Raw genomic sequence first — 22688 nt, forward strand, 5'->3', positions numbered from 1 at the left:
TGACTGCACTTAGAGATGGGGCCTTTAAGAGGTAATTAAGGTTAAATGAGATCATAAAGGTGAGGCCTTAATTTCATAGGACTGGTGTCCTTATAAGAAGAGAAAGAGCTACCAAAGGTAGCTCTGCCTCTGCCCTCCCCACCTCCCATACCAAACACACAGAGAAAAGGCCATCAACAAGCAAAGGAGAGGAGCTTCACCAGAAACCAATCTTGCTGGCACCTTGACCTTGGACTGTCTGCCAGCCACCGGAACTGTGAGAAAATATCTATTGCTTAAGCAACCCAGACTGTACTTTGTGACGAAGGCCTAAGCGATCTAAGACCCCTAGAGATCACAATTGAATACCTTCTAGGAACCCAAGCATGCTTGGCTCTGAGCATCCTGGGTGCCCAGTGTCACTGCAGCTGACTTCCTGGGCCTCGCTGCCCAACTGGAGTTCCAGTCCCATACTTTTTACCTGCCTTTAATTCTCCAAACCAAGTTCCAGCTTCCTTCCTTTATTCCCTTAGCTCTTAGTCCCATATTTCTCTTGATACTTACAGTGTTCTTCCATTGGCCCGGAAACCCATCTGCAACTCAGAGACGTTCTCTAAGGAGGTTATTTGTGTCCCATTTCTCCTCTGATATTCCCACTCCAAGCAGCTTCAGACATGGACTATAAATTGTCCCTGTGTGTATATGGGAGGGCTCATGCCAAGGAAAGAGGCTGAGTTTTCCCTGTAAGGAAAAACCAAGTGCTCCTTTTTGAGGCTGAGCTGACTCTGAGAAGGACCGGATCCTGTCATATCATGGAAGTTTCCTGGGAGTCCATCCCCAGCTCGGGGATTCATCCCGGCATCAAGTTAATAAGCCTAGGATTGAAGAAAGGGTTTTGGAGTCAGATTCCTATGGGTTTGATTTCTGGCTGCAAGCCCTACTAGAGAATCTTAAGCAAGTCATGTCATCTCTCTGAACCGCAGTTTTCTCATCTGTTAAAGGGAAATAATGATCCTTGCTTTGTAGAGTTGTAATGAAGAGTTCACATTCTTTTTTTGAAATGATTGGTTTGGGTTTTTGTAGGCATTTATTCCATTCCCCCTATTCTCCGAGTCCAACTGGCCAAGAAATCTGAACGGTAGTTCACACCCTGCAGTATAGCATTGGTGTGCATGTGGTGGGGGAGGTGGGGAGGAGTGGAGGGATGGATACCTTTTTTTTTTTTAATTCTTATTTATTTATGATAGTCACACAGACAGAGAGAGAGGCAGAGACATAGGCAGAGGGAGAAGCAGGCTCCATGCACCAGGAGCCCGACGTGGGATTCGATCCCGGGTCTCCAGGATCGCGCCCTGGGCCAAAGGCAGGCGCCAAACCGCTGTGCCACCCAGGGATCCCGGATGGATGCCTTTTAAAAAATCTGACTTATCCCATTTTGTTCAGGAAATATCCTCTCAGAAAATGCAGACTAACTGCAATCTCTGCCCCCAGCACATCTTTAGGAAGGCAGAACCATTCTCCAAAGAATGCATTAGTGAGCAATCATTCCCAGACTCACAATCAATGACCTCGGCAATGTGTTTTTGTTTTGTTTTGAATGTATGAGTGAATGAATAAATAAAATCTCTTTTTAAAGGTCTGGTTTGGGAACATTCCCAGCTTCCCTGGGACTGTTTACTCTCCCAGTCCCTTTGGACTTCAGAATTGAACGCAACGAGCCCAGCAACTCAAGGTCTGCAGGAAATGCCCTTCAGAAACAGATACTTTCTGAAGTCATTTTTCTGGCTGTTTCTCAGACAAGACACTTGGTGATACCATTTCGGGTAGGTCACGCCTTGCAATGGGAACACTTTGCAAAGTAGGCCCACATCGTACCCCCTTGCCTGGTTGTGTTATTTTGAAGTCAAAGGACAGCACAGAGAGGTGGAAGAAAGAACACAGGGCAACTACAGAACTCTGTTCTTTGTGTGTCTACATGTGGGGACCTGCAGCCTGTCCAGTGTGGGCCATGTAGGTGAGAGGTATGATCCCACTGGTATAGAGGAAATAGCAGTAGATTTAGAGCCCAAAAGATTGGGATTTAAATTCAGTCTCCTAACTGGTTATGCAAACTTGGGCAACCAGTTTCCCTTCAGAAGCCCTTGTTGCTTTACAACAAAAGGGAAATGGTTAACAAAGCCATCCCAGCGGGGGTGATGAGAGAAGGCAAAAGGGCTTAGTTGAAGAGTAAAGGACTAAACACACGTAGTGTACTAGAACTCCGGCGTAGAGTCAGACAGACTGGATGCGTTACACTATACCATCATCCATCAATATCCAGCGCCATTCCCCGGAGTCCAGCTTGGTCATGCGACTTGGCCAACGTAAACCGAAACGGTCCTTGGGCCCCAAGGCGGACTTCACAGGCCCATCGGCAGTTCCCCAGCTCTTTCCCCCCTTCCTTGCCCCCGTGATGAGAACGCGCGCGTGAGGAGGAGCCCGGGGACATCAGGGTCCTAAGCGACTGAAGCACAACTCTCCGGCTGTTCCTTGATGGGTTCCTATCACCAGCTCGCCCTTTAGCTCTTGAGGGATTCGAAGACACGGAGATTTAGGGACTGATGGTTATTGCGGCAAAACTGGCCTCACTGATGCACCTGGGTACTGCTTCTTTGTGCCACTCAATGGACCAAAGGAAAACAACAAACGACCCGGCCCACGGCCACACTCGCGGGCCCACTGAACGCAGCCCGGCCCGGCAGAGGGCGCAGGCGCCGCCCGCGCGGGGCGCTACTTGCCGCCGCTCTTGGGGAGGGGCCGGTAGACGCCGACCACCACGGCGTGGTCCCTCTCGTACGGCTCCAGCGTCAGCTGCTCTTGGGGCTTCAGGTTCTCCTGCTGCAGCTTCCTCACCTCGGAGGCAAACACCGCCTCGGCGGACGCAGTCGAGTCGATGCAGTTGGCCTTGATGGAGATGAGGAAGTGGCCCCCGTTGCGCAGGAAGGTGTGGGCGTTCAAGGCCACTATGCGGGACTGGTCGGGCTGGGCCACGTCGGCAAAGATCACGTCCACCATCCCGATGAGCATGCGGTACTTGAGGGGGTGCCGGGCATCTTCGAGGACCGGGATGATGTTGGTTCGCTTCTTGGCCACGTTGACCAGGTCGCGGCCAGCCCGGTGGGAGAACTCGACCGCGTAGACCAGGCCGTCGGGGCCGATGATGTCGGAGACGTGGGAGACCGTGGTCCCCGAGGCGGCGCCCAGGTACAGCACCTTGGACTTGGGCTTGATGTGGATCTGGTCGACCCCGCCCAGGATGGCGGCCGCCAGCTTGGAGCGGAAGGGGTTCCAGGCGCGGTACTCCTGCTTGACGCCGCCCGCGGTCACCGTGAGCCGCCGCTCGCCGTACACCGACTGGCCCGGCACCATGTTCAGCGTCACCAGCGCGTCCTCCGCGCCGCGGTAGAGGAACACGCCCTCGTGCCTGTGCGGCTCCACCGACGCGCTCGCGGCGCCCTTCCTGCGGCGGCTCTTGCTCCTCGCCGCGCCCCCGCGCCGCTGCCCGCCCCCGCCGCCCGCGCCCCCGCGCCCCCGGCCCCGGCCGCCCAGGACACGGGGCCGCGCCCCGGAGCCGCCCTTGCCCGCGTGGCCGCCCTCGCCGCCGCGCCCGCCCCCGCCCCAGCCGCCGCGGCCCCCCGCCCCGCCCCCGCCCCCGCCCCGCGCGAGCTGCGCGCGGACTTCATGGCGCGCCCCGGGCACCCGGCACCCGGGCGGCAGCTGTCGCGGGCGGCGGTCCCGCGTGGGCCAGCGACCGGCGGCGGCGGCGGCGGCGGCGGCGGCGGAGCTGCTCGACCGCGGGCCCCCGCCCCGAGCCGCCCTGGGACGCGGCGGCCGACGTGCTGACATCACAGCCGCCGCCGCGACCCCGCGGCCCCCGGAACCCCCCGCCCCCTCCACCCCGCCGGCGCGCTCGCCTCGCCTCCCCCCTCCCCCTCCCCCCTCCTCATCCCCGCGGCCGCACCCGCACCCGCACCCGCACCCGCACCCGCTGCCGCAGGCGACGAACCGAGCCCCGCCGCCAGGGCTCGCTGCTGTGCGGCCCCAGGGAGCTTCCCCGACCCTCTGAAATCCCTGGGTTGCCGCGGGCAAGCTCGGGGACTTGAGCCCCGACACCCCGTCTGTACAACAGAACCCGCTTCAGGGGCTCCTCTTCAGGCGCTGCCTGCACACACTCATCCCAGCCACGGCCCAGGACCATCACTCGGGGGTTTTCTTCTTTTTTTGTAATGTATTTCTTTTGTTCTTTTTATGGAGGTAGAGTTTGCATACAATAAAACGCACCCATTTTTGTTTGTTTTAAGCAAATGTATTGCCTCTTAGAGCTTTTGCCACTTGTGCAAGAGTGACTCTCACACCCTTATACAATGTTGATGAGGATGCAAGTTGGTGCGCATATTCTTTTTTTTTTTAAGATTTTATTTATTTATCCATGAGAGACACAGAGAAGCAGAGGCACAGGCAGAGGGAGAAGCAGGCCCCATGCAGGGAGCCCGACGTGGGACTCGATCCCGCGTCTCCAGGATCGGGCCCTGGGCCAAAGGCAGGCGCCAAACCACTGAGCCACCGAGGGATTCCCTGGTGCGCATATTCTGACAAGCCACTTACGCCATATACCTATACTTTGACTTAGTCTACTTTGAAAATGTTATCGTAAAGGGATGATCCCAGCGGTTACCAATGATGGTAATTAAAACTTTTAGAGCGGGGTGGTGATGGCAGTAGTGACCATGATCATTGTTGTCAGGGAAGTGGCAGATGTGAGACAAAGTAGACCGATCCAAGGGAAATATTTCAAAGATAGAAGTCACAGGGCTTTCTGATGGACTGGATGTAGGAAGTCAGAAAGAGGAAAATTCCAAGCCAGAGATTGCCAAAGTACAGTGCCTCCCTTTAAAAAAAAAAAAAGAAAGAAAGAAAGAAAGAAAGAAAGAAAGAAAGAAAGAAAGAAAGAAAGAAAGAAAGAAAGAAAAAAGATTTATTTGTTTCAGAGAAAAAGAGCATGAGCACATGAGCAGGGATTGGGGGGTGGGCAGAGGGAGAAGCAGAAGCAGACTCCCCGTTGAGCAGGGAGTCCAATGCAGGGCTCAACTGCAGGACTCCAGGATCATGACCAAAGCTGAAGGCAGACACTTAACCAACTGAGCCACCCCGGGCACCCCTGTGCCTCCCCTTTTTGGTTAATAGTCTACAAGCTGCAGCCCTGGCTGCTCTGTTTAGCTCTGCTCTCTTCTATTAATTGTGCTAAATACCAGAATTTGTTCTGGGAATATGCAACAGCAAAAAAATGTTGATTCTTCAGTGTGAATGGAGACACATAGGCTTGAGCCCTAAATCCTGTAACAAACCTCAGTAGAAGCCAAAATCTCGTGTTTACTCCTTAATTCTAGTCTATGTCTCAAAAACCCTGCTCTTTCAGTCTTCGGCATCTTTTTGAGCATTAAAAATAGGGGGCATCTGGGTGGCTCAGTCTGTTAAGCATCTGCCTTCCTCTCAGGTCATGATCTCAGGGTCCTGGGATAGAGGCCTCACATCGGGCTCCCTGCTTGGTGGGGAGTCTGCTTCTCCCTCTTTCTCTGCCCCCCCCCATTCGTTCTCTCTCTCTCTCTCTCTCTCTCTCTGAAAAAAATAAAATCTTTAAAAACAAAACCAAAAAACACTGGGTGGCACAAAAGGACAGAAAAACAGGCATAACGTGGAGGCTTGAGCATTCAGTCAGCACCTCGGACAGCGACACCACCAGGGACCATTTTTAGCTACTGTGACTGGCTTGGGACCCTCCTAAGAGTGGGGGAAGGTGGTGTATGTAGCTGGAATAAGCAACCTTCCCACCTCCCTATTAGTAGAACTAAGTGCCTCCTCCAGAGAAAGACAAAACATACCTGAAGATCAGGGCAGATGTTAAGCAGAGTGTACTGAATGCGCACACACCAAACTTTTATTTCATCCTGGACCCGAACTCTTCCTGTATCAAATCCATGGACACTGACACCAGGTCTGGTTTTCTCAGAGGGCTCCTTAATGGGGGCCATAAGTTTACGTCCTGGAATGTGGACAAATTGTCAAAGAGTGCAAAGTACAGTTCTTGAGGTGGATGATTGTTATAAAACAAACGCTCTTCTTAGAGGTTTTTGCTCTCATTACAAATTGAAGAGTGAACTACGCTTGGTGCCTTGGTTTGGATTTCTCCCAAATCAGACCCTGTAACGGCTGATTTTATGGACCAACTTCACCGGACCATGGAGTGCCTGCATGTTTGGTCAAACTTATCCCGATGTTTTTGTGAAGGTGTTTCAGGATGAAATTAACATTTAAACAAGTAGACTACATAAAGCACTCTGCCCTCCATAATGTGGTTGGACCTTATTCAATCCATTGGAAACTTAAATAGAGCAAAAGGCTTACCTTTCCCAGAGTAAGAATTCTCCTGCCTGATAGCCTTTGAACTGGCACATCGATGGACTCTTCTTGGTTCTGTAGCAGCCTGCCTGCCTTCAGACTTAAACTGCAACACTGGCTCTGTAGATTTTGAACTCACCAGTCTATAATTGTGTGAACCATTTCCTTGGAATCTCTCTTTCTATATATATAGATGTGGATGTAGATATAGGTACAGATATAGATCAATCTATTTATCCTGTTGGTTCTGTTTATCTGGAGTACAGACCCGGAGACCAGAACATGGGTCCAGTTGGTTTTTTGAGAAGTGATCCCAGGAAGCACATCTAGGGGATGAGCAATGAGACAGGAAGACAGAAAAACTAAGATTGGGTACATTAATTAGCAGATTACCACAGTGGGAGATGGGGGCTCAAATGTCTTGAGCACATTCGGTGAAACTGTGTGGAGGGCATCTCAGAATTTTTCTATCACAGGCTGGAAGGCTAGGGCAGTAGTTCACCATTCTCCTTCTCTATTGTTGGGAGTTGTTTCTGGGCCATTAACTCTCCTGCCCTTCGAGTTGCTCCAGTGTGTGGCTCAGCAAACTCCTCTGATGCTGCAGAGAGTCACTAAGCAGAGAGGCAGGCCCTTGGGGTAAGGAGCTGCTATCCTGGTGGAAATTGTTTACCACAACTGCAGAGCTGGGCCTAGGGGATATTGGGTAAGGCACTAACAGTGCCTGCTTCAATTGGCTACTGTATATCATATACAACCAGAACTCTGTAACCTAGAAAAAGAGCATGAGTTCATTAACCTTATTACATCAGGAAAGAAAGTCACACTATAAATGTACTAACACTACCTGTAATACGAGTATTCAACCTAGCAGTACAAACCTCTCCTCAGTATTTTTCACTCTAGTGCACAGTTTCATGGAGGTCTTCAGTTGTATTTGAATAGTTTATTACTCTTTTGCTTTTATGCAATGAATTCTCTCCATTATGCCTCCATACCATAGAAGAGGATCCATAACTAACAACAAGAGATGCACCCAACTTTTACCTAAGATAGTTTAGATAATTCTGTACAACATTCCAGGTGTAAGCCTTTGAGGGCATACCTGGAGACACATTCCAACCTTTGTCTTATCACTTTCTGCAATGCTGTTATTAACATTTCTTTACCACAATACAAGCAAGTATCTCCCAGGTCCCTGTTCCTAGTCTGTTTTAAATGGACTTAAGTGGCCTTTCTAGTGTACTTACCGTTCATTTCAGAACTGACATACTCAAGAGTGTCATGCATTTTCATGTAATTTATTAAATGGAATCCACTAGGAGGGGTGTCCAGTGATTTCAAACATTCAACCTAATGAGCAACATCTTCATGAATTAATTAATTAATTAATTAATTTATTTATTTATTTATTTATTTATTTTATTAAATATTTTTATTTATTATCTTCATGAATTTAGAGTTGTTCTTTGGGAGTATTACTGTTAACTGGCAACAGCAGTGGGCTACCAGCAGTGCCCATATCCCAGGTATTGCTGGTCCACTCTGCTCAGTAGATTTCATACCAGGGCTTGAGGCAGCCTCTACTACACTCTAGCAATGACAATTTCTCCAGATATCTTCTCCTCCACCCTCTTCCCCCATCACTTTCTTCACATTACTGCTGTCACTTTCAACAATATGTTAATGGTTCCAGAAGCACCTTCCCTTAGGTATGCAAGCCTTGGCAGCTTCCTTTAGGCTTTTTCCCACTGCCTCATTGCTGGTGACAGCCTCAGAACTGCTAAAAACTAAGTTTTCAAATCTTGCTTTTCACCAGAGGCATCCTTACCCAGAACAGGGTTTGATGACCCCAGAGACCCTTTCTGTCTCCTGGCTTTGGTTCCTACCTGGCAAAGCCATTATTTTATAGCCTGTCTATTGAGATGCTATAGCCTGGGAGGACCCATCAGCCTATGACTTTCAATCTAGTTGAACATGCTCTGCCTATCCTGTACATGACCCCAGAATGCTACCAAGGCAAAGACTCATGCCAAGTACAGGCATCTTAAGATGTCAAAAAATTCTTCCACTAAAATTTTTGGCTGGAGCCACTGATAACATTGAAATCTGTGTCATTCCCAAAGGTTCATGAGAAGTAGGTCCTATCTACTCAAGATGTTTCCTAAAGTAATAATTTATCATTATGACCAGACATTTCTTTCTGACAGACAATAAGAACAACTATAGCCACTTAAACTTGTGTTTACAGTTGACTTGTTATTCCATAAGATATGCTCTATAGTAATGTTTGTAATTATATCTGTGACTGGGCCATAGAGTTCATATGGAATAGACCAATCCTACTTAGAGACTTAAAAAGATACATGAGCAACTTTTTTTGCTCTATTTCTCTCATACACTAATTCTAGAAAACTGCCTAACAAATGAGTAGCCATGACTTAGGTAAAACAAGCTGGAAGGCTGTGTAACCTCATTCCCAGTCTCATTAGAATTTAAATAGCCATGCATGAAGTGGCTTCCCCAACCTGGTTTCTAAAAACCATGGTTCACTTCCAAAGGTGACTCCAGGGATTTGCATCTCCATCCCCAGTGACAGCCATAGCTGTATTTGATCAAGATGCTTACATTGTCATCACTGGGGAAGAGTGCAGAGAACTCACATTCTTTTTTCTGTGGTTTGGCCTAGGGTTTGATATAGTAATTTCTACTCACAACCCATTGGCTGGAACTAGTTTCTAACTGGAAGGCAGCTGGGAAACATGAGTGAGATAATCAGTGAACAATAAATGTTTTTGCCATAAGTATCTATTGCATAGTGCTAGGCTGGCACACGTTGATCAGTGTACCTAACACAAACAAAACAAATGAAATTTACTGTTCAATGTGCATATATTTAAATTTACTAATCAAGGCAAAATATACTTTTTTGCGAATACATGACTAAAACCTAGACTCAATCAAATCCCAGCTACGTATCTAACATAGTTTGTTAAATAAAGTAGAAAAAAGAGAACTGTCTCTCTTTTCCTAGTCTCCATGCCTTAGAGAATAGCTCAAGTTCCTCAGTTGGGATTCCATTAATATTTGACTCTTTTTTGGGGTGCCTCAGCAGTTGAATGTCTGCCTTCAGCTCAGGGCGTGATCCTGGGTCCCAGGATCAGGTCCCACATCTGGCTCCCTGCATGGGGCCTGCTTCTCCTTCTGCCTCTGTCTCTACCTCTCTCTGTGGGTCTCTCATGAATAAATAAATAAAATCTTTAAAAAATATATTTGGCTCTTCCCTTACTGAGTGGGTACTTTATGTTTAGGGTGGCTCAGACTCTCCCTTTATTGCCCTCTGCAAAATTATTGACTGGTACTCAGTTAATGCTTAGAAAGCTTTGATGGGTGTATTAGTTAGGGTTCTCCAGAGAAACAAAAATTTATTTTCTCACAGCTCTGGAAGCTAGAAGTCCAAGCTTAGAATGTCATCATGGTCAGTTTCTGGTGAAAGCTCTCTCTTTCTGGTCTGTGGAAGGCTGCCTTCTCACTGTGTCCTCACTTGATGGGGAGAGAGAGAAAGAGGGAGGGAGAGAAACGAGCTCTCTGGTGCCTCTTCCTTATAAGGATATTAATCCTGTTAGTGTCATAACCTATGACCTCGATTAACTTTATTTACTTCCTTATTCCAAATACAGACATTGAGAATTAGGGCTTCAACATATGAATTTGGGGGAGACACAATTCAGTCTAGAAATAATGAGCTACTTTACCAAAGATCTTCTTTCTATAAGAAACAGAAATCATTAGTAATTCCTCTTTTTTACAGAATTGAGAAATTGAGATTCAGAGGTTAGTTGGCTGTCCACAAATCCTACAATCTACAAATCCCTACCAACAAATTATCTAAAATCCTTACAAAAACACAGTAGGTCTAATTGAGCTTTTGTCAGTTCATAAAACTTTACCTTCCACAAGCATTGTCTATACTTAACATCATGAAACTGTTGGCCAGTTGGAAATGCATAGCACCAAACAACAAAATAAAGCTTTTTTTTTTTTTTTTTTTACCCCATGTATTTTCACAAACCTCAATAAAATTTCTATGACCTAACTGAATATTATTTAACTAATTTCCTAGGACCATTAATGCTGGCCACTTGAGCTAATACTGGCCAAGAAGGAAAGTCAAAGACTGACAGGAAAAAATAATTAAAAATTAGATAAAATTCCATCATGCCCTAGTTTAAATTCTCTTAGTATTAATTGTTCAATGGAGGAAAAAAAAAATCAAGGCTGCCAGATGACTCACCATTTATCCAATATATTAAGAATAATTTCTCTATTACCTCATTTGTACTATTAGTTTGCTCTGCTTTCTAAGAATTTGATAGCCAGTAGTGAAACCACAAATATCACCATAAAAATTAAAAACAGCATATTTAAATTTCAGTTGCTCTCATGGCTCCTCTTTGACACTAGTGAACTCTACATAACCTGTTTGTGGCCACATTCTTGCCCATATGGATTCCCCCATCTCACTAAGAATTTTTTATTTTGTCAGTGGGGCCAAATCAGATCCTGACAGAAAACTTTTTCTTAAATAACCCCATGGTTCCTTGTTAACCCTAAGTAATTCTGACTGCAGTTTAGCTTCATTTGTAACTTCATTTTGGCTTCTCTGCTCTTTAAGAATTTCTAGGCAAATGGAGAAAAATCAAGGCTTCCAGAAATAAATAATCAGAATAAAATTGACCCCTCCTGTACTACTGACCCCTTGATGATTCCAGTTTGCCTTTGGAAGTTCTCCCAGGTGTCAGAGGCCATTTTAAAGGAAAAAAGTTAATTAAAAAAATAAATTTTTATTTTTCCCCTTCTTTACTGAGATACAACTGACATATAACATTGTATAAGTTTAAGGTATACAATATGATGATTTGATGTATGTGCCATGTAATGATTACCACAAAAAGGTTAGTTTATACATCTGTCACTTCACATAGTTACAATTTTTGTATATGTAGTGAAAACTTTTAATACCTACTCCCTTAGCAACTTTCAAACATACAGCATTGTTAAGTGTAATCACCATGCTATACATTACATCCTCAGAACTTACTCATCTTATAACTGGAAGATGGTACCCTCTGACCACCTTCACCCATTTCCTCCACCCCCTGGAAACCAACAATCTCTTCTCTGTTTCTATGAGTTTGGTTTTTTTAGATCCCACATAGTGAATCCACAAAGATTTCACCTGAGATCATGTAGCATTTGTTTTTTTCTGACTTATTTCATCTAGCATAATGACCTCAAGTTTCACCCATATTATCATAAATAGCAGGATTTCCTTCTTTTTTATGACTGAATAATTTTATATTATATATATATATATATCACACAATTTCTTTATCCATTCACCCATCAATGGACATTTAGGTTTTTTCTGTATCTTGGCTATTGTAAACAGTGCTGCAATGAAAATGGGGTTGCAGATCTGAAACAGTAATTTCATTTCCTTCAGATATACATCCAGAAGTAGATTGCTAGATTATAAAGTAGTCCTATTTTAATTTTTTGAGGAATCTCCATACTATTTCCCATAGTGGCTACACCAATTTACATTTCCACTAACAGTTAACAAGTTGTTTCCTTTTCTCCACATCTCCACCAACACTTATTTCTTGTTTTTTTGGTAATAGTCACTCTAACAAGTGTGAGGTATTAATTATCTCATTTAGGCTTTGATTTGCATTTTCCTGATAATTAGTGATGTGATAGCCATCTGTGTATTTTATTTGGAAAATGTCTGTTCAGATTCTTTTAAAATTGGATTACTGTTTGCTTAGACTTTGTATTTGTTTTTGCTATTGAGTTATATGAGTTACTTATGCATTTTGGATATTAACTCTTTTTCAGATATGTGGTTTGCAGATATTTTCTCCCATTCCATAGACTTCCTTTTCATTTTGTTGACTGTTTCTTTACTGTACACAAGCTTTCTAGTTTGACATAGTCCCACTTGTTTATTTCTGCTTTGGTTGCTTGTACTTTTGGTGTCATGTCTAAAAAATCATTGCCAAGACCAATGTCAAGGAGCTTTACCCTGGGCAGCCTGGGTGGCTCAGCGGTTTAGCGCCACCTTCAGCCTGGGTTGTGATCCTGCGACCCAGGATCAAGTCCCACATCAGGCTCCCTATGGGGAGCCTGCTTCTCTACCTTTCTCTTTCATGCTCTGTGTCTCTCATGAATAAATATACAATATTTAAAAAGAGGAGCTTTCCCCCCTATATTTTCTAGGAATTTATGGTTCCAGATCTTAGATTTAAGTCTTTAACCCATTTCTAGTTAATTTTTGTGAGTGGTACAAGATGGAGACCAATTTCATTTTTCATGCGAATATCCAGTTTTCTCAATATCATTTATTGAAGAAATACGCTTTTCCCCATTGAATATTCTTGGATCCTTTTTTTTTTTAAAAAAAGATTTTATGTATTTATTCATGAGAGACACAGAGAGAGAAAGAGAGAAAGAGAGGCAGAGACACAGACAGAGGAGAAGCAGGCTCCATTCGGGAAGCCTGATGTGGGACTCGATCCCAGAACTCCAGGATCACATCTGGGCTGAAGGCAGACGCCAAAACACTGAGCCACCCAGGGATCCCCTCTTGGCTCCTTTGTTAAAGATAAAAAAATTAATGGTTGAAACACAGGTCTGTTAAAATGCAATTATTCTGCATCCACAAAGTACCATAACTGAACTCTTTTATTCAGTTCCCTTGGTCACAATATGACATTCTTTTGGCCAAAAATATTCAAGTTCTCCAAATATGGTATTTTAAAAAACTATCACCTTCAATATACTCTTTATTCATTCTGGAAAGGCTTAGACCTTTTCACTGAAATACCTGCACTGTCTTCAATGACTCAGAAACTTAGATTCCTCTGGGGTCCTCAGCTTCCAGGCCCCTGCACATCTTGGTGTGCTACTCAGGGCTCTGCGCTCAGCAAAGAAAGGGCAGCTGGTATCCCTCTTAGTCCACCAGATGCAGGGTCATGAGAAGAGATGACCTTGAAGCCACAGGGATAGGTGATACTTCTGGTATGGGTGCAAAGGTAGCCCTGAAATCTGGATAGACTAGAAGGAAAAGAAAGGAATCTGAAAAGTAGTAGAAGAAAAAGAGGAGAGAAAGAAAAAATGAGAAGGAAAAACGTACACTTCAAGGCAAATGGGTGTGGGTCCCAGTCCTGGGTTGTTGAATTGTTTTCTGTGTCTTCAATGGAATAATCAGGTTGTTATAAGGATTATAGAGTCTTTCTTTTTTTTTTTAAGATTTTATTTATTTATTTATTTATTTATTTATTTATTTATTTATTTATTTATTTATTTATTTATTCATTCATAGAGACACAGAGAGAGAGAGGCAGAGACACAGGCAGAGGGAGAAGCAGGCTCCATACAGGGAGCCCGACATGGGACTCGATCCCGGGTCTCCAGGATCACACCCTGGGCTGCAGGCAGCGCCAAACCGCTGCACCACCGGGGCTGCCCAGGATTATAGAGTCTTATGATAAGTGTTCAAATGAATAGTTCTTACCAAAGCTATTAAGCAGAGCAGGTACAGAGGGGCTTATGATGTTGGGAGAGTTCCTTTGCTGCTAGATATTGGCACATCTTTGTTTAACTATGCTTGAAATCTCTTAAGCAAATAAGTATTTACTAAGCAAAATCATAGGAAGAAAGAATTTCTTCCTTTCCTATCTAATCCATACTCTTATTCCAGTCTCCTTAATTGGTGCCTCAGGCTTCTTACGATTTTTGCATTTAGTCAGGCAAACTCAGTGACAGGCAACTGAACATCAGCCTAAAGGAACTGAAAGGATCAGTTTTCTAAGGGAAAGGGGAAAGACTCTTGACAAAGATAAAGACTTAATTTGACCAAGTCTCACTGATTCAGCCCTGATCCTAGAGTTCCTCAGAGAAGAAACTCTTTGAGTTGCTAATTTGTCAGGCATTATACATTATTCTCCTAAATGTTTTTTTTTTTAATTTATTTATTGTTAATAATCCCTACACCCAACATGGGGCTAGAATCCATGACCCTGAGATCAAGAGTCACATGCTCTTCTGACTGAGCCAGCCAGGTACCCCTATAAATTATTTTTCTGACATATGTTTCTAAAACATTCCTAAGGGAAGAAAAGTTCCATCTGTGTTTCTGGTACTGAGCTAAATATTTAATCTCCTATATCCTCACAGGAACATTAGGGAGAAGGTATTATTACTTCCATTGAACAGATTGGGAAGCTAATGGTTGAAGAGAGGAAATAACTGTCCCAAGCCAAGGTATACAGAACTTGTAAGTGGTAACTAATATTTGTTGAGTGTCTGCTCAGAGCCATCTCAATTATTATTACTGGTAATAGTAGCAACAGCAGTATCATTTTTGAACATATTAATCATAGGTATATACATAAATTATTAGCTATTATATGTAATATATAATTCTGTAATTCTGTCTAGTTGGAAAAAGTAAATAAGAATACACACAGGGGCACCTGGGTGGCTCAGTGGTTGAGCGTCTGCCTTCGGCTCAGGTTCTGATCCTGGGGGTCCTGGGATCAAGTCCCACATCAGGCTCCCTGTAGGGAGCCTGCTTCTCCCTCTGCCTGTGTCTCTGCTTCTCTCTCTCTCTGCGTCTCTCATAAATAAACAAACAAATAAATAAATAAAATCTTAAAAAAAAAGAATACACACACGTGTGTGTATGTATGTACTAATTTATCCTTCTCAGCTAGACACACAAAGAAATTAATTAACATGTCCAGAGTCACAAAGCTAATAACTGGTAGAACCAAGGGTTAAAACCATATCCAACGTTCCACATTCCACCCTTAACTGTAATACTACATGGCCACATCCCCACTGTATTAATCTACTTGAACTTCCATAACAAACTACCACAGACAGAGTGATTTAAAAAACAGAAATTTCTTCTTTCATCATTCTAGAGACTGAAAAGTCCAAGACTGAGATCCCAGAAGAGTTGAGTGCTGGTAAGAATTCTATCCTTGGCTTATTAGGCAGCTCCTTCTTATTGTGTCTTTACAAGGCCTTTCTTCTGTGCATATGCAAGGGGGGAGAAAGAGACATAGATCTCTGTTGTCTCCCCCCCCCCTTTTTAAAGATTTTATTTATTTATTTGAGAGAGAGCGAGAGAGAGTATAAGCAAGAGAGAGAGAAGGAGCAGGGGGAGAAGAAGAGGGAAAGGGAAAAGCAGACTTCCCACTGAGCAGGGCTGGATCTCAGGACTTTGGGATCATGACCTGAGCTGAAGGCAGCCGCTTACCTGACTGAGCTACCCAAGCGCACCTCTTTGTCTTCTTATAACAACACCAGTCCTCTCAAAGTAGGGCCCCATCCTTATGACCTCATTTAACCTTAATTATTACCTCCTTAAAAGCCCCATTTCCAAATACAATCACATTGAGGGTTAGGCTTCAACATATGAATTTAGGGGGGAAGAGAGAACACAATTCAGTCCATAAACTCACCATCCTCAGAGTTGGTAGGCAAAGTTAAGGTGAGGAAGAGATTAAGTAACTTTTCCAGAGCCAAAAGCAGGGAAGGAAGGAAGGGTTTAAGCTGTGTACAAATCCAACCCATAGTCTATGAATTTCTTCAGAGTAAGGACATGTACTTTTCTTGTATTTAACACAAAGTTAGGGTACAATTTTAGGCTGATTAATTTTTCTAGTACTAACCTTGCATTACCACATGTGTCAAATTCAATGTCCAGTACTGATGAGGGGACAAGGATGTAGAGTTCTTGTGATTGTTGCTGAGACTGTGACATGGTACGCTCTTTCTGGGAGTCATTTGGTAATGCATGCTGAATCCTGTAATATAAGTGTAACCTTCGACTCAATAATTTCCACTGCTTTTCTACTTATTAGAAGATGATCACGAATATGTGCAAAAATTTAGCTCCATGAATCTTCACTGCAGTATTATCTGGAAAAAAAAACAAGAAATAAGTTCTGTGCTCAACAAAAATGACTAACATAAATTTTAATATATCCATAAAATTGAATAAAATTCAGCTATTATTGGTGTTTTGGAGGAATATACAAAGCCATGGAACAACATGACATATTCACTGAAAAAAAAACTGGTTAAATTTTGACTCTTTTTTGGGGCACCTGGGTGGCTCAGTCAGTTGAGTGTTCTGCCTTCGGCTCAGGCCATGATCTCAGGTTTCTGGAATCGAGCCCTGCATTGGATTCTCTGCTCAGTGGGCAGTCTGCTTCTTCCTCTCCCTTTGTACACTCTCACTCTCTCTCTCATGCACATGCTCTCTCTCAAATAAATAGATCTTTAAAAAACCCTCTTTTCCATTATAAATGTAAACACATGCATATGTTGGCACACAAAAAGAACAAAAACACTACAACGTTTATAAATGTGATAGAACTATTGGTAGCTTTTGTCTTTTTTTTTCTTGTTCATCCACAGATTCTGAAGTTAGTTTTGTGGCAAGGGAAAAATATTATTGGTTGTTTTTTGTTTATGTTTTTAAGTAGCCTCCACACTGGGAATGGAGCCCAACAGAGGACTTGAACTCACAACCCTAAGATCAAGACCTGAGCTGAGATCCAGAGTCAGATGCTTAACTGACGGAGCCACCTAGGCACCCCACAAACATTATTGTTTTTTTTTTTAAAGATTTTATTTATTTATGAGAAACACACAGAGAGAGAGAGAGGCACAGAGACACAGGCAGAGTTGGAGAAGCAGGCTCCATGCAGGGAGCCCGATACGGGACTCAATCCCAGGACTCCAGGATCAGGCCCTGGGCCGAAGGCAGGCACCAAACCACTGAGCCACCTGGGCTGCCCAACATTATTGTTTAAAAGAATAACTATAATATTACATCTGAACCAAATTTTGAGTAAAACAATTTGAGTATCTACAGAAACAAAGAAAATGTAAGGAGGAAAATAATAAAAAAAAAAAACTTTGCATTCCATGAATGTCTGGATGGCTCAGTGGTTGAGCATCTGCCTTTGGCTCAAGCCATGATCCCGGCCGGCGTCCTGGGATCGAGTCCCACATCAAGCTTACTGCTTCTCCCACTGCCTATGTCTCTGCCTCTCTATGTCTCATGAATAAATAAAATATTTTAAAAAAACCCCAAAACTTTACATTCCAGCTTCAGAAAAATAGGTTGCACTTTCTTTGGTAATACACTAAGGCAGTGATCTAGACAGGAAATACATAGATTTCAACTAGGCTACAATGCTCAGACCCTGACTTTCTAACCATGAGCCAATATTTATTTTGAAAACAAAAAACAAAAAACCACACCACTTTTTCAAAATTAGGAGTTTGAGTAGTTGACTCAAACTCTCTATTGAATTTGCCCTTGATATTTGGCACATTCTTTGTACAAAACAAAGCAAAGAAAGTATGCTGGTCTAGAAGCTCAAGATCAAAATTAGCTGAGAGCCCTTACACAATCCCATCCATCCATCCATCCATTCATTCATTCATTCGTTCATGCTTAGATTTTGTTTATTTATTTAATTTATTTAAATATTTTATTTATTTATTTGAGAGAGTGAGACCGATCACAGAGATTGAAGAAAAGGGAGAAGCAGAGTCACTGCTGAACAGAGAACCCAATGTGGGACTTGATCCCAGGACCCTGAGATCATGACCTGAGCTGAAGGCACTTAACTAAGCCACCCAGGCACCCCCCTTTTATTTAAATAGACTATATTTTAGAGCGGTTTTAGGTTCACAAATTGAGGTACAACGTACAGAATTCCCATATAACCTCAATCCTACACATGCACAGACTCCCTATCAACATCCTCTGCCAGAGGTACATTGTTCCTATCATTGAGCCTACATCGATATATCTTTATCAACTAAAGTCCATAGTTTATACTGAGGCTTACTCTTGGTGTTATATATTCTACGGGTTTTGACAAAGAGAATTTCTTTTCCTTAAAGAACCTATTTTATTAAATTTAGTTTCATAATTACATCTAGTGCTTACTGCGGAAGGTAGAAGCAATGTTGAAAGAGCCAATTGGGAGTGAGGGAAGATTGCATCATTGTCACCATTCCTTTTTACCTAAGGAAGTTAGCAAATGGTGGTGATCTAAGTAAAGCAGGGGTTGGGCAGCCTGGGTGGCTCAGTGGTTTAGCGCCACCTTCAGCCCAGGGCCTGATCCTGGAGAACTGGGATCGAGTCCCACGTTGGGCTCCCTGCATGGAGTCTGCCTCTCTCTCTCTCTCTCTCATGAATAAATAAAAATCTTAAAAAAAAAAAAAAAAAAAAAAGCAGGGGTCTCCCAGAAGGTGGTCTAGCACAGGCTCTATCCCGCTCTATACCCAGGCTGCAAAGGTACTTTTTTTTTTTTAATTTTATTTTATTTTAATTTATGATAGGCACACAGTGAGAGAGAGAGAGAGAGAGGCAGAGACATAGGCAGAGGGAGAAGCAGGCTCCATGCACTGGGAGCCCGACGTGGGATTTGATCCCGGGTCTCCAGGATCGCACCCTGGGCCAAAGGCAGGCGCTAATACTCTGCGCCACCCAGGGATCCCTGCAAAGGTACTTAAATGACATTTCTGGACTCCTCCTGTGTCAGACACCAACACAGGAGACTCAGCCTGGCATTCTTCGTGGTAGCCTCTCAATCAACTGAGGTCTCTATTGTGCATCTAAACTCTATGTTCCATTAAGAATTACCTGAGGATGGGGCCTGTCCTTCTCTTTCCCTTATAGAACACAGGGAGCAATCCTGTATGGGTATCTTTATGCCCCAAACTAGAAACTCAAATTTTCTGAAATTTACGAAAATGTTTGTCTCTGGTTATCTTTTGTTCCCCAGGTTAACTGTACAGACTCTGCCCTATATATCTCTATTCAAGTCTCTAGTCTCCAAGGATACAACTTCCTCCTACTGTTCCACTTCATACTACCATGTTGGAGGCTTTTTACTCCTTTCTAAAGTGAAGAATTCTTGTTCTGATCTATTCTGAAGAAAGTGGTTTGGAAGGAAGTCCTTTTGCCACACCACAGAGTTCATGATTGGATGCTTAGTCCTTTTCAAATAATGCAATTCACTAATCTATTTATTAATATATAATCTGGTTCTTGAAAGCATTTGCAGAAGTTTGAAAACATTCCTTATAATGGTAACAAGTGGATCTGAATATTTCAGGTATAATTGAGGTTTCCCACTCTGGGCCTTTCTGGTACCCTTTACTCATGGCATGCTGCCTCCACTTCAGCTGGGAGCTCCTTAATGTTTGAGGCAGTATACAAAATCTTAGCTATGTCTGTCCCCATTTTGTTTTTGTCACAATTTACATCTTTAAATATTGTATGCTCATAAACAGATTTATAGTTTTTTTTTTCTTTTAAAGATTTTATTTAGAGGATCTCTGGGTGGCTCAGCAGTTCAGCACCTGCCTTTGGCCCAGGGCGTGATCCTGTAGTCCCCGGATCGAGTCCTGTGTCGGGCTCCCGGCATGGAGCCTGCCTCTCTCTATCTCTCATGAATAAATAAAATCTTTATTATTTTTTTAAAGATTTTATTTATTCATGAGAGACAGAGAGAGAGAGGCAGAGACACAGGCAGAGGGAGAAACGGGCTCCATGCTGGGAGCCTGACGCAGGACTCGATCCGGGGACAACAGGATCACGCCCTGGGCCAAAGGCAGGCGCTAAATCACTGAGCCACCCAGGCGGCCTAGATTTAGTTATAGTTTTATGCAGCTGTGTTTTGAGTAAAAAAGTTACAAAAAATACATTAGTACTGCCTTTTATATTTATCTAAATAGTTACCTTCACTGGCATTCTTTGTGTGGATTTGCAATACTATTTAATGTCCTTACATTTTAGTGTTTAGCATTTATTTCTTGTAGGGATGGTCTACTAGTGACAAACTTGACATTTTTGTTTACTGAGAATGTTTCATCTTCATGGGGGGGGAGCTATTTATTTATAAAAAAATTATTTTAAACTTCCACAGAGTTAACATAGTATCGTATTAGTTTCCAACATACAATATAGTGATTCAGCAATTCCATACATCACCCAGTGCTCATCATGACAAGTGCACTCCTCAGTCCCCATCACCTATTCCCCCCCCCCACCGCCCCCTTCTGGTAACCATCAGTTTGTTCTCTATAGCTGATTCTGCTTGTTTTTTTTTTTTTTTCCTTTTCTTTGCTCATTTTGTTTCTTAAATTCCTCATGAGTAAAATCATATGGTATTTGTCTTTCTCTCATTTTGCTTAACAATACACTCTTTAGTTCCATCCATGTTGCTGTAAATGGCAAGATTTCATTTTTTATGGCCAAAGAATATTCCATCATGTATCATCATTTTTGAAGTAGATTTTCTATAAGTCACAGTTAATAGAGTTTTTTTCTTTCGCCTCTTTCAATATCATTCCATTGTCTGCTGGTCCCCATGGTTTCTAAGGAGAAAGTAGCTTTTATCCTATTGAAGATCCCTTGCACATGAGTTGCTTCTCTCGTTTTCAAGATTCTCTTTCAACAGTTTGATCATGTGCCTAAGAATGGATCTGAGTTTATTCCTTAGACTTCACTGAACTTCAATGTGTAGATTTGTTTTTCATCAAATTTAAGTTTTCAGCTATTATTTCTTCAAATATTTTCTGCCTCTCTACTCTGGGACTCCCATTATACATATGCTAGCCTTTTTGATGGTGTCCCACACATCTCTTAAGCTCTGTTCCTTCTTTTAAGAAATTATTGTTACTCTGACTGGATTTCAGTTGGCTTATCTTCAAGTGCACCGATTCTTCCTTTTATCTGCTCAACTCCGCTGTTGGGCACCACTAAGTCAATCTTTTATTCCAGTTATGCTTTTTTAGTTCCACAATTCTTATTTCTATCTCTATTCCCATCCTCTATTTGGTAAGATAGCATTCTTACGGTTGCCTTTAGCTCTTTAAGCCAATTAAATCATTGTCTTGCATGTTCAATGTCAGGGATTCCTGGGGGACAATTGCCATTATTTCCTTAGGTATAGGCCATATTTTCTTACATGCCCTGTAATTTTATTGTTAAATACTGGACATCTTGAACATTCTAACGTCACAACTCTGTAAATCAGGTACTACCCTCCTCATCCCAGGGTTTGTTGATGTGCATGGTCATTAACATTTCTCAATTAATTTTATAAGGTGTGTATTGTTATGTATGGCTACTGAAGTCTCTATTAGCTTAGGTTAGCTAGTGGTTGGACAGAGGTTTCCTTAAATGCCTAAAATCCAAAATATCTTCCAGTCTTGCAGATGAGCTCTGTGCAATGCTTGTAAAACTTTCAACACTCAACCAGGAAGTTCACAGCTCTGCCTTAGTATTTACTTCTTGCTTGCACAGAGCCTTAAAATCAGCTGGAGGTGGATCTTTTAAAGCTTTTGCAGAGTATGTGCACAGCCCTGGACATGAATGAGCATGGCTTTCTAGATACCCAGCAATATGTCAGAGCTTTTATAACTCCTATACACCAAAGCATCGCATTCCCCAGCCTCTTTGCAAGCTCTTTGGTTAATCTATTTTTTCCCCAACTGTTATCCATTCCCCAGCCAGCAACAACTAATACATTTGCCTGTGCTTTTGACAAATGACCTCTAGGGTGTGTAACTACTTCAGTACCGGAGAGTTCTGAGTTAGGTAAGAGAAAGGCAAACTCTTTGAAATTGTATTCCAAGGGGATCCCTGGGTGGCTTAGCAGTTTCGTGCCTGCCTTTGGCCCAGGGTGCGATCCGGGAGTCCCGGATCCTGGCATGGAGCCTGCTTCTCCCTCTGCCTGTGTCTCTGCCTATGTCTATCATAAATAAATAAGTCTTAAAAAAAAAGATTAAAAAAAGAAAAAAAAAAGAAATTGTATTCCAAGAAGCCACCAGGCAGTACAAAAGAAACAAGTAAAATTTTTTGCAAAATAGTTCCATTACACTCACTGTAGTAGTGATATACTCATAGGGAATGTGGCTGTTATCTTCAAGGCCTTTGCTAAGGTAAGGAGAGGAGGATGAGACTAGGGCAAGTTAAAAATGCCACTACGCTGTTCTTACCAAGATTCAGCTGTTTCTTCTTGTGTCACACTGGTCTGCAAGCTTTTAGTTTCCAGAGCTCTGAAAAAGTTGACTATAATTTTTGCCAGTTTTTCATTCTTTTAACGGAAGGCAGACTTCTTAAGTTCCTAACTACATTTTTGCAGAAGTCTAGATAGAAGATTTAA

General features: G+C 43.0%; 1 protein-coding gene and 1 long non-coding RNA gene across 2 annotated transcripts; both read right to left on the bottom strand.

The window, feature by feature from the left end:
• Positions 1-1026: 1026 nt before the first annotated feature.
• On the bottom strand, positions 1027-3864 carry FBLL1 (fibrillarin like 1). Its single transcript, XM_025434991.3, has one exon. It carries the CDS (start codon positions 3862-3864, stop codon positions 2749-2751), a length of 1116 nt encoding a protein of 371 aa, XP_025290776.3. The 3' UTR covers positions 1027-2748.
• Positions 3865-13140: 9276 nt separating this feature from the next.
• On the bottom strand, positions 13141-16428 carry LOC118354499 (uncharacterized). Its single transcript, XR_004815092.2, has 2 exons — positions 16158-16428; positions 13141-13530 (listed from the first exon to the last, which is right to left on the bottom strand). It is a non-coding gene; the product is annotated as an uncharacterized LOC118354499 (long non-coding RNA).
• Positions 16429-22688: the final 6260 nt, after the last annotated feature.

This window comes from Canis lupus, chromosome 4, assembly GCF_003254725.2.
Source record: "Canis lupus dingo isolate Sandy chromosome 4, ASM325472v2, whole genome shotgun sequence".
NCBI lineage: Eukaryota > Metazoa > Chordata > Mammalia > Carnivora > Canidae > Canis > Canis lupus.